Here is a 12869-nt window from a genome sequence, read left to right on the forward strand (position 1 = left end):
TTAATTTGCAGCGGGATTGTTTAAACTGACTATGTACCTAAGTTTAATACCAAGTGATTCAATAAAAGTATAAAATAGGAATGAACCTGACATAATTTACTAGAGAATTCATATGTCCAAGGAAAAATAAATTATATGTTTATATATTTTTCAGTATAAATCCACAAGGAAGAGTTCAAGTGTCAATGAAAATGATGAGGTGAGAAAAGAAGGCAATATTAATATTATTTGAAATGTTGACTTACGATATTTAGTTGGCTAAAGTAAATGAAACCCACCTTATAGCTTCTCTGCTAGTGATTTAATTGATAAGAAAAACTGAATATCATTATAAAGTCATTAATTAATGATGTGATTGCTATATCTTCTTCAAAACAATTTGTAATAGTTTTTGAAGTTTATTATGTTAGATTTATGGTCTGTGAATTTAATTTTGCTATCTTTCCCCATCTTTTATTTTCCTAAATTCTTTTGGTAATCAATTGAGATTTTTTAATGAACTTTTTTACAAACTTGTCACAAAAATTGTATTGCTATTTTAAAATGTTAAATTAAATTTGGACAGGTTAAACATTGCTGTATGTTTGCTGTATGGCTAATCCTTGTAGCAGTCTAACACTGTCAAACGGACTCTTGTCACCACAAATATCAAAGCTTACTTATGTTTTTCCGTGCAGAAAATGAAAATTAATTTGATGTTGGATACTTGGCAGGGCCTCTGAAAATGCCTTACTTTAAAAAAAAAGTTTACTCTGAAAGTGTCAGGGATATTTTATTTATTTAAAGTTACAGTTGAGTGTGATGGGAAACATTTAGGGCAGGTTTTTTTTTGTCCATTGATAAAGTTAGTTTATTTTGCCTTTCCAGGAATCTAAACTGCAGGATTAATTGTTGGTCTACAGGCTCATTTCCGCAAACAGATAGCACTCCTGCTTTCCAGTTTTTGGAGCATTGACTTTGTGATATTGCTTTTGGTCTTTGTTTGTGTGTGGGTGTGGGTGTGAGTGTGTGCACTTGGGCGGGCATGGCACACCTGTGCACACACACACAAACATGCCAGTCCCAGGACTTGAACTCGGGGAAAATGCCTTAAATTAAAATCACCCAAGAAAAAGTAACGAACAGAAACAGATGCTTTACCTTTCCCCAGACCAAATGACAATATCTCTTTATGTCCTTTCCAGTAGTATTAGCTGGGATACATAAAAGACAGTTCTGAGCCTGAACTGGTGTCTCACACTTGTAATCCTAGCTACTCAGGAGGCTGAGATCTGAGGATCACAGTTCGAAGTTAACCCAGGCAGGAAAGTTCGTGAGACTCTTATTTCTAATAAACTTTTCAGAAAAAGCCGAAAGTAGTGGTGCCATAGCTCAAGTGATAGACTGCCACCCTTGAGCACAAAGGTCAAGCACAGTGCTTAGGCCCTGAGTTCAAGCCCCAAGACTGGCAAAAAATAAAAGGACAGTTCTCCCTAAACCTGTTAACCTTTTCATGTTAGTATCTGTGGCTAATCCTGATTGACAATTGTGTGTGTTTGGTAATAGTTACCTGTCTGTGAACGTAATTCCTATATACCTGCCTCTCACTTTCTACTGCATCAGGCCTGCAAGATATGTTTGTCCCTTAAATATTTTAGTTTCTCAAGTCATGTCCCACTGCTTGGTATCACTAATGAGACTTTACCTGTGAAATAAACACTGATACATGCTTATACCTCTGAGGTTTATATTTCTAGTTGAGACCTCTGTGAACTTCAAGCCTTTGTAATCTTGTCCCCATCCATTTTCCTACCTGTTTACATTCTCTTGCTTTGAATCCACTGTGGTAGCTTCCTTTCTCTCCCCCACTTTCTCTAGTTCATTCACCTCACGGAAGCAGAAGGATTGTGTCAAGGAACACAAATATAACCAGGTTATTTCCTTGGTTAGAAATCTTCAGACTTTTACCATTTACTTCCAGGTAAATTCTAGATCCTTTTTGATCAAGGGCCTGTTTATCACATCAGCCTGAACTCATAACTTGCCCACCTTTGTTTGACATTAGCCTTCAGGAAGACAGAGCTACTCAATGGTTTTCTTTTTATACTAACATTCCCATTTGTTGCTTATGTCTGTTTTTATTCTTTGTTGAAAAAGATTGTTTCCTTTCATCTTTTTCTGGTGAACTTTGAGGTTTTTTTTTTTTAACTGAGATTTGAGTTACTTATTTTTTTTTTTTGTCTTTTCTTTTTTGGTACTGGGGATCGAATCCAGGATGTTGTACTTACTAGGCAAGTGCTTTGCCATGAGTTAGTTATTTTTATGAGCCTATGTTGCTCAATCTGGCCTTGAAATCCTGTGCTCAAGCTGAACGCTTCCTCAGTTTTTCCTGATCAGCTGGGACTATAGGTACAACAGAATCATGCAAGCTTTTTACTAAAGTTTTGCTTTTTCACATAACTTGTCCTGTTTTCATGACCCTTGACAATCTCCTAAAATTTCTGTTTGTGTCTCATAATATACCATGAATAGACCAAGAAGGACTGTTGTCTGTACACATGAATCTGTTTTCTCTTTGGATTTGGAAATCTTTAGAATTGATGTTTTACACAGTTTCAGCCCTCCAAGTGTCTAGCAGTGTCTGGCATAGCAAGTGGCCAATAATCATTCACTGAATGAATAAATGCCCTTTATGGTATGCATATTCTAGGATAAAGTCAAGAGTTTATTTGATTGTCGGTAGAATAGTCACTCAAAAATGAGTACCATTTAATGTTTCATCAACTAAATTCTTTATAACTATTTCTAATTGGCACACATAATTTTCCAAATAAAGTTTCTCGTTTCAAGTGATAGAACGTTTGCATGCCTCCATCAACATGTCTCCAATTGCAGTGTATTGTTCCTTTTGTGTATAGGCAGTAATTCTCAATCTTTGAATACTTATGAGTCACTTGGGAATCTTATGTAGGTTCTGATTCAGCACTGGTTGGGGCCTTCTTCAGAGGATAATTATACTATAGGTTCACAGACTATACCTTGATTGGCAAGGTACTAGAAGATAAATTCAGATTCTTCCTTTAGTTTTCAGTTTTCTTTTTCATAAGTTTAAATCATCGTTGCATATTTTAATTTCATTTTTCATTGTTTATTTTTATATTTTAGCAAGACAGTGATAATGCTAATATGTCACCACAATCTCCAGTATCATCTGAGGTACCAGTTCTGTTTTTATATGTTTTGTATTTTTTTTTAAAACATGTGTTCTGTATTTTGTATGGGGTTCTTTCTTGCTTCTCTGTAATCTCATCTTTATTTGTGTGCCAAGTAATTTATTCACTTCTATGTTATAGATTACTTTTTCAAACCTTCTAATCTATAAAAATAAGAATACCATTTCTTTGTGTAAATATTCAGAGTAAATCTTGTGATTTTCTGTGAAAACTATGTGTAGGTTCACAGTAATCATTTTAATCCATATGGTCGGTTTTAATGATAGCTTTGAAACTCTAATTTTGACCAAAAAAAGCACTCCGCATTGTTCAATGGCCTTTGGTTTTCTGGGTAACCAGTTAGGTCTGAAAACAATGCAAGAGAAAAACTTCCTTTTTCCACGAGAAACATCTCTGCAGTGAGATGTTCCTATCGACAGAAGGTTACAATATACATTTCCTACCATCTTACATTTTAGGAGTAGAGAGACTAGGGAGAGCCAGTATAAGAAAGGGACACATTGTAAGATCTTGATCAAATACTCAGATTGTTTGAATAACTGATTCTTCTATTTTAATGTAAGCTGTTTGCTTTACCACAAGAGATTTCAATATAAAACACTCTGAAGAATATCTCTTTTACTTGTTTTCCTTATTTAGTGTTCTATAGCATATTTACATTAGTAAATAAGTGATTATATTCAAAGTGTTTTTTAAGACTTTAGCTACCTTTTTGATGATACAAATTTGATCATGCGAATTTTCACTCTGTGTAAGTGGTATTAGTTTTTTTCTTTAAGAAAACCAGGCTTCTTTCTCTACTGTATTGAGTGACTTGCATTAATAGATTACTATATGAACTAGGGCTTGAATTTAGAAATAAACATTTATTTAGAAATAAATATTTATAAATTCTTTGCATGGAAGATAAAATGACATAGATGTTTTTAGAAAACAATGTAAATTTCAATATCATAAAATTCACCTTGGTCTTTTACTTCTGGATTTTATTAAATATGCTCGACTACCACTTGTTTGTATGGTTTTGCTTTAGAATGTTATGCTCTGAACTCACAAGGGAGAGTACTAGTGCCAATTTTCTCAGATAGCTTGTATTATACTTATAATATACTTTTGTTTGCATTGGAATAAATAAAATTTTATCTAACAATTCATAAAAAATTTAACCAAGATAATGAAGACAGACTCTAAGGCTATGTTTAGATAAGATGATGAGCCTGTGGTTTTGTAGCTCAACTAACATTCAGCTTGAAGAACATACTGCATGTTAGTCAGAACATTCAGATAATGTACAGAGTTCTGATAGCTTAAATTTCATGTGAGAAGAAAATGGTAAAACCAAATAGTATTCTGTTTTAACAAAGTAAATCTAGGGCTGGGAATATGACCTAGTGGCAAGAGTGCTTGCCTCGTATACATGAAGTTCTGGGTTCGATTCCCCAGCATCACATATATAGAAAACGGCCAGAAGTGGCGCTGTGGCTCAAGTGGTAGAGTGCTAGCCTTGAGCAAAAAGAAGCCAGGGACAGTGCTCAGGCCCTGAGTCCAAAGCTCCAGGACTGGGCAAAAAAAATTAACAAAGTAAATCTAAAAGTGTCCCCATGCCTGCTGAAAAGACTAACTTTTCAAGAGTCCAGAGAAGTGACTGAAGTCTTATTACTACCTATTTCCTAGACATGTTGCATAGAATAAGTGAGATGCTACTAAGATTCCATTATTTTATTCCTTTCTAATTCACAATATGTTTTCACTTTCCTAAATTAATCTTTATAGTAATTTCACTTGAAGGTTGAAGAACCAAACTCAAAAATATTAAATGTTCAAAACTTAGCCTATGTTTTCTGAATCAAAGCTCAGATTTGTTTAATGTGTCTTTCCAAAGCACACCACTCTGTGAAAGCATCTTGAAACTATGTTTACTGATAAAACAATTATAAGCGGTTATTATCTGTCTTCTACTAATATAAATATGTGGATTGATCTCAAATTTTAATTTTCCAGTATTACATGTCAGCAGTACATAGATACTGAGTAGATGTTAATAAATTCACATATTTTTTCAATAGTGTTCTTCATTATTTTGGAATATATGAGCTGATTCTTTTTAAGAGAGTCTGATTGATACATTTTGTTAATGATATTTTTCATTTGCCTAATAAAGTGAGAGAAAAGTATTTAAAAGCATATGTAGTTATGTGCAAGCAAATATTTATTGATGTTATAAAGGTTAAATTTATTCTTCATTCCACTAATCATAGAAACATAATATTTTATAAAATTGGCACAGATATGATTATACACCTGGATTATTTTGAAACAAAGATATTTTATTTTCTGTTTTTAGGAGTATGACAGATCAGATGGTTTTTCGCATGGTCCCTTTGGCTTAAAGCCTCGCTCAGGTAAATGTATATTCTGTAAATAAAATGTATTAGTTGTGTTGAAGCTGTAGTTTTCCAGCTTTACTGGAATTTTTCCATAGTTTTAAGTACACATAGATTCTTTCCCCTCTCCTAAAAGTAATTTTCTCTTAATGTTATTTGTCTTTCCAATTCCCATTCCCATTTCTTTCTTCCTCTTTACCTTCAAGCTCCTGAAACCTCAGCTTTTTGCCTTAGATATACGGCAGTCTTATTTCCACTCTGCTGTGACTGCTGTTAGAATGACCACTCTGCCAGCAGACCAAACACTGTTTGAAATTATAGCACTCCATTATATTGTGGTTTTAAAAAGGGATCTTTTCGCATTTGGCAAGCCCAAAAGAAAATGGATCCATGTTACTTGGCAAGGTATTGAATTATAGTTTTTATTCCTGAATAACTATATTGACCTTCAAGAATAATTTCCTTTCTTCTTTAAAGATAGAAGGCTGACATATATTCAGTAATCATTTTTTAACCTGGGACATAAGTTTCTAATAACCTGTTTAAGTAAGAACATGTGTAAGTGGTAGAAAGCATTACACGTGTGTTCCCTATTGATTTCAGTTATATACACAGAATTTTTATATCTACTTAAAATATTTAGAATGTTCTAATAAGTAATAGCATTTTATGTAGTTTTGTACCGATTCTTTTTTGTTTTAATCATGCTTCTTTCTCCATCAGTGGTTGTTCCTTTGATTAGCTTTGTAACAATTTAGGATATTCCTGTTTTGTTTTTTTTTTTAATGAAGCTTTTAGCCGCTCATCTCGCCAGGAATATGGAGTAGCAGATCCAGGATTTACAATGAGAAGAAAGATGGAACATTTACGGGAAGAGCGAGAACAGATAAGACAGCTTCGCAATGTAAGTCACACTAACCTTTTAGATCTGCTTTAAAGAACTAGACTAAACCTGGAAAATTAATAAGGTATATGGGTATTATTGATAAAGTATATTAATTTTTTCAATATTCTCTCATTTTTATGGATCATATAGCAGTAATATAAACATGTAACATATTTAGATAGAATATTTGTGATTTATATCTATTTCTTTATAGAATCTTGAATCCAGGTTAAAAGTAATTTTGCCTGATGACATTGGAGCTGCTTTGATGGATGGGGTTGTTCTTTGCCACTTAGCCAATCACATAAGGCCACGCTCTGTAGCTAGTATTCATGTACCTTCACCAGCAGTGGTAAGTTGTGTCTACAATAGTTCTCCAGTGGAGATACATCTTCTTAAACTGTATTTAGATAATATTCCTTAAGCAATTCAATTTTCAGTTTTGATTGAGTTATATAATAAATGCTTGAACATGTATTTCCCCATTTTACTTTACAGCCCAAGCTGAGCATGGCAAAATGCCGAAGAAATGTAGAAAATTTCCTTGATGCTTGCAAAAAATTGGGAGTTTCACAGGTAACTATTTAATCTAACAAAAAGCTCATCTAAGCATGAATTAGTTCTATGCATAGTAAAGTCTTCTTCACAATAGCAAGGAGTAATATTTTCATAATATGTAAATGAATACGTTCTCTTGGTACCTTCTAGTAAGCTCCAGTAAGCTAATCACAGCAATTATCTAAGAAATGTTTTTAAACTTTCAAAAACATCATTTATAAAACAGCAACCCATGTGTGCCAGGCTACAAGAGAGGCAGGAAGTGAGATTTATTTGAAAAACAACCAGCAGAATTCAAGGGTAGACTGTGGCTCAGCTCTAAGAATACTTGCTTAAGCATAAGGACCAGAGTTTGAACTCCAGTACTGCCAAAAGGAACAAGATTTTAATTGGGACTTCAGCTTAGCATATAGTAAAGATTTTAGCAAGGGCAATTAGGCAAACAGAAATGAAAATGAAAATCACCTAGATTGGAATAACAGAAGCAAAACTACTCTATTGACATATAATATGGCTTGTAAAGTAACTATTAGAACTGATGGGTTCAGAAAGGTTGTAGAATAAAAGAATACAGTTGGGTGAGGATGGCTCCTGACTGTAACCCTAGCTATTCAAGAGACTGTAATACAAGGATTTTGATTTTAAGTCAGCCTGGGCAGGAAAGTCCATAAGACTCATATCTCCACTCAACTACAAAACAAACAAACAAAAAAGCCCTGTAAATGGAGCCGTAGTTCCAGTGGTAGAGTGCTAGCCTTGAGCAAAAAGAATGTCAGGGACAGAGCTCAGTCCGAGTTCAAGCCCCGGGACTACCAAAAAAAAAAAAAAGATTAGTATATGTATACTGTTAAGTAGTGATATTTTCATAGCTATCCCTTTATGAGTTTGAGGAGTTTCCCCAAGTTCACCTTTATTTTTGGTTTATGGATGTGCAATGTTTGCAATACATTTGTATAAAAGTCTATTCTTTACTATTCACCTGCCTTTTCATCTTGCTGTTATGGATTGAAACTAACTTTATGCCTTATACTATGATCTTTGTAGTGTGTTATTGAATTTTGCTTTCAAGTATCGTATTGAGAATTTTTGTGTCAGTGTTAGAGAATTTTGTCTATCATATTGTCTTCTTGATTTTTTTCTTGTCCAGAGTCAGTGCCAGAGTAATATTGGCTTGTTAGAATGAAATTGGTAGCATTGCTTCTCTTTCTGTTTTATGGAATTGTTGGAGAAGTATTTTTATTAAGAGGTATTTTTAATTATCTGTGTGTAGTTGTACAAAATGTTTTTAATTCAAAATGCCAGTTTATGAGTACAATGCATCTTGATCATTGTAACTGCTTTCAACATTTTCCCTCATTAATCCCAACCCCACCAATCCCTTCAATTTGTGTTAGTTCTTTAAGGATGTGGTAGAATTCAGCAAGAATCTGTCCTGTCCTGGATCTTGAAAGTGGAGATAATAGTTTTCTTTCAAAATAAAAAAAAAATTATCTTTAAGTAGTTGTACAAAAAAGATGCCATATAACAAAGAATTTTATGAATACAATGTATCTTAATCAGTTTCACCCCTTTCAGCATGCTCATCTTTTCACCAACTCCTTTCCTTACTTTTCTTAATTCTGTGATATACACAATTAATTCCCCCTCCTTTTTTTGCTGGAATGTTGTTGAACTTTGGGCTTAGGTACCTTGAGCTTTTGTGCTCAAGGCTAGTGCTCTACCACTTGAGTCACAGCTCCACTTTTGGATTTTTTCTGGTTAATTAGAGATAAGTCTCACAGACTTTCTTGCCTGGCTGACCTTGAAACAAAAATCCTCAGATCTCAGCCTCCTGAGTAACTAGGATTATAGGCGTAAGCCACTGGTGCCCAGCTACAACGAATCCTTGACCACGTTGTCCCCTCCATTCCCATAAGAAGATAGTTTTTAAGAAATGTTAAGCAATCATCATTAATATTGGTGAATGAAGAATAAGTAAGAAAAAGAGAAGACAGATATAATTTCCACAATTGATTGGATAATTTACAGTATAGTAAAGAACAAGCTAATTTAGTGAAGAAGAGTTCTACTGTGAACACATTTATTTTGATAGGTCTTTAGGATATCCATTTGGCTATGTCCCATTGACATTTGTTTGATAGATCTTGGGAGGAAATAAAAACTTGGAGGTCATCAGTGTTGAAGAGATATTTAAAACTATAGAAATAGATGAGAATACTAAGGAAAGAATGTAGAATGAAGAAAGAAAATGATGATGGATACTTGGAAATATTTAGGACATTAGAATCAGTGAAGGCCAATGAAAGCCATTGGCTTGAGAAACGTTGGAAAAATAAAAGAGATGTGTCACAGAAGGTAAGTGAGAGGTAAACTTTTAAGGAAAGTATTAACTATGATGTGACATGACAAGAGCAGTTAAACAATCATGGATAATATTAGATATTCAAGAAGGCATTGTCGATTTTTACCAAAGCAAATACTGATTGACTAGTGAATGAGAAAGGTTCCTTTAGAAACTTTTCTGTATTTACAAGAGAAAACATAGAATTGTATTCTTTACTTGAAGTTTATATAAAATGTTTGTTTTATTATTGTATAACACTACTAAAAACCTGGATTCTCATATATCTATTTTCTTTTCTTTTCTTTTCTAGGAAAGACTCTGTTTGCCTCACCATATTTTGGAAGAACGAGGTCTTGTGAAAGTTGGTGTCACAGTTCAGGCACTTCTTGAGTTACCTACAACCAAGACATCTCAACTTTCTATGGCCTGATATAAAATAGGAAGTGTATACTGTCATTTTTTGAAGTGATTTCAGATATCTTTAATTTGTGAAGAGAATATCCAGTCAAAATAATTTGCCTTACGGTTTTATCAAAATTACATCTAGACATCAAACGTATACTTTAAATTGCCCAAACTTCTTGTAGGGAAGAACAGGATCAATTTAATAAGAGTTTTGAAAAGTTCAATATCTCCTTTTACTAAGTTTATAACTTCAATTATTTTTCAAAAAGCAGATTGATACTGAATTTAAAATATGATTAGGCTTGTTTTTTATATCATCGCATACTACACATCCAGATAGATCAGTCATTTTTTAGCAATTTAAACAAGTCTATATTTCAGTTTTTTAATATACTTCTAGTTTATGTATCATTTCTTCAATCCTTGGTCTTAGTTTTCTAGAAAAAAATGAGTAGACAAAACAAGTCTGGCATTAAATTCTTTTAGTATTATAGGTTTGTGCCAAAATATTTTCATTTGTACTGTAGATTGTTTACATGTGAAGTGCCTGTGTAATTGATGAATTTTATATAGTCTTAAGCATTTTTGCAATTTCTTTTTATGTATTAATAGAATCAATGGGATTTTAAAATATTTCAGTGGATTTTGTAAGGTCAGTAGTATGTGAGGATTTTAAATGTGCCTCACATTGTGACATTTGTCAATTTTTAGTTAATAACTTGCAGTTTTCCTTAAATTGGTTATTTCATGTTGTCAAAAATGTTATTATGCTTAATTTATGCTATTTAATTTTGCAAAACTTAATCATCTTTTAAAATGTATTATTTGAGAGTATTTTATTTCTGTATTGAAAATGTTACACAAAGAAGATTTTTGAGAACTTGAGAAGTATCAAGGACCTTTTGATAAAGCTGCCAAAGTCTGGATTTATATCTTGAATTTCAGGAATGTTACATCAAGTGCTGCTTTTACTTGTACTCAGCAGCGATTGAGGAGTAGGTTTTTATTCAGTTTGGCCATTCATAGCTATTCTACACCTTGTGATGCTCAATTGACTTGATATTAAAAACAATCCATTCCATAAATATTTTCATGAACTTGTATGTTACATAAAGTCCTTGTTTGATTTACAGATGGATAAATATATGTTGGTAGTAGTGCAGGAACTTTTCCAAAATATCACTATAACAAATAACTCCGTTTCCTGTAGATGAACCTTAGTAATCACTTTTGTAGTAGCCAAGCAAGTATCATATTTTAAATATGTGATTATTTGCACTTATTACCTCTTGATATGAATGCAACTTATTACAAATGCTGGCCTGGGTATTTTAAAGGGTATATATAAAAGGTAAAGAAGTAGTGTGCCAAATGGTATAGTAAGGCTTGGTTTAGGAAACAACTCTACTGTTTTGGTCTGCTGGCATGAAGCCATATAACTGAATTTTGGCTTTGGAATACTGATGTGTGTGTTTTTTTTTCATTCCCCATGGATCAAATTGGAGCTTGTAAAGGATCAAAGCTTCTTATGACTGTAAATTTTAAGAATTAAATTATTAATAATTTATTACTTTAAATATTTGAGCTAATTGTAAATTTTCAGTTGGATCTAAGCCTTAGAAGGGAGAAAAACCCTTATTGATATAATCAACATCCCTAGTGAAAATTTGTATAAATATAGTTAAGAAATTTCTAGTGAGTACCTTAGTTGTCCAGTATTAAATTTAGAAATTTGACAGCATCACAAATTAAGTAACCTTTAAAAAATCACAACAATCATTTGTACTTCTTTCATAGTTATTGTGCTATAGAATTCTTATTAACCTAGCATTTATTTTTTCAGGCTTTTGTGCTTTATTATTGAAATAGTGAAATTGTTGATTATTACTTTATTGCATTATACCTGTTGGTTAATTATTACTGTATAAAGAAAATGAGCCAGAACTTCACTGTTCATTCTTTACAGAAAATCAGAATCCCATTGAAAATGGAAACATCTGAGGTCCATACCTTGCCAGTTCATTTCATATTATACCAAAAGGCAAAACCATGCCTAAGCACCTTCACAGCATAATCTACAAAGGCAACATTATACCAAGGCCCCGGTGTACTTCATTTAGTAGTTTTTAAGTGTAAATTTTATTCTAAATAGCTTTATAGTTACTCTGTATTATTCCATCAGTTATTGAATTAAGAATCATTTTCATTATTTGAATGGGTTTGCAATATGATGATGGTTGAATAATCAAACTAAAATATTTTGTTGGGTCCTAAAAAATTCAATAGATAGGTATTCCATGATTGTATGGCACAAGAAAGCAGTGATGTTGGATATGTTAGATTAAAGTGAGTAAAACGCATAACCATTTGTTTAACAATTATCTTTATAGAATGCTAGTTTAATGACTTTTCTAACTGAATTTTTTGAAGAATTCAGAAATGTTTGTATTAGGCACAGACCTATCATAACTGATTTTCTGATGCATTTAAAAATAAATGGAACACTAAATGTATATTACCGATGCAAACTGTGGATAAAATTGAATGAAAAAAATTAAGTCTGGAATTTCTTTTCTTCCTCTCTATCACCTCTCTTATTCTTCAGCATTACATGTCTACAGTCATGAGTGTGGAAAAATAGTACAGTCTTGAGAGGATAATCAAATTAAGTTGCTTTAGTTGGGTCTGGTGGTGCACACCTGTAATTGAGGCTGAGGCAGGAGAATTGCTTAACCTTAGGTGTTCGAGGCCAACCTGAGAAACAGGGCGACCTTTATCTCAGGAAAATGAAATTTTAAGGGTCTAGGTCGAAACAGTGCCTTAAAATCTCACATTATGTCACTCTCTTATATAATAAACTCTTTGTATATCAAAAGTAGAATAAATATATAGAACAAATATAGGGTAAGTCAAATGTGATTGGTTTTGTTAGATATTTTAGTGCTAGATATATGATTGAATTGCCCTTAACCTTTCATTTTCAAGTAACTTTTTAATGCATATACTTTATTAAAGCAATTATTATTTCTTAAAATTTTTGATTGATCCTAAAAGTAGTGAGTCATTCAGGCAAATGTTAG

The 12869-nt window shown here is 32.7% G+C and overlaps 1 protein-coding gene and 1 non-coding gene across 3 annotated transcripts in view; both read left to right on the top strand.

The window, feature by feature from the left end:
• The window catches only part of Lrch2 (leucine rich repeats and calponin homology domain containing 2), an 80009-nt gene extending 67495 nt beyond the window's left edge, over nt 1-12514 (top strand). For both annotated transcript variants that reach the window (XM_048336376.1, XM_048336375.1), the window contains 7 exons: nt 155-199; nt 3145-3195; nt 5557-5614; nt 6388-6500; nt 6697-6834; nt 6981-7058; nt 9695-12514. In XM_048336376.1, coding sequence (XP_048192333.1) covers nt 155-199; nt 3145-3195; nt 5557-5614; nt 6388-6500; nt 6697-6834; nt 6981-7058; nt 9695-9814 — 603 coding nt within the window. In that variant the 3' untranslated portion in view covers nt 9815-12514. The remainder of the gene's footprint in view (nt 1-154; nt 200-3144; nt 3196-5556; nt 5615-6387; nt 6501-6696; nt 6835-6980; nt 7059-9694) is intronic.
• LOC125344427 lies at nt 3513-3643 on the top strand. The gene has a single exon (XR_007209541.1). It is a non-coding gene; the product is annotated as a small nucleolar RNA SNORA35 (small nucleolar RNA).
• Nucleotides 12515-12869: the final 355 nt, after the last annotated feature.

This window comes from Perognathus longimembris, chromosome 28, assembly GCF_023159225.1.
Source record: "Perognathus longimembris pacificus isolate PPM17 chromosome 28, ASM2315922v1, whole genome shotgun sequence".
In the NCBI taxonomy this organism is placed as follows: domain Eukaryota; kingdom Metazoa; phylum Chordata; class Mammalia; order Rodentia; family Heteromyidae; genus Perognathus; species Perognathus longimembris.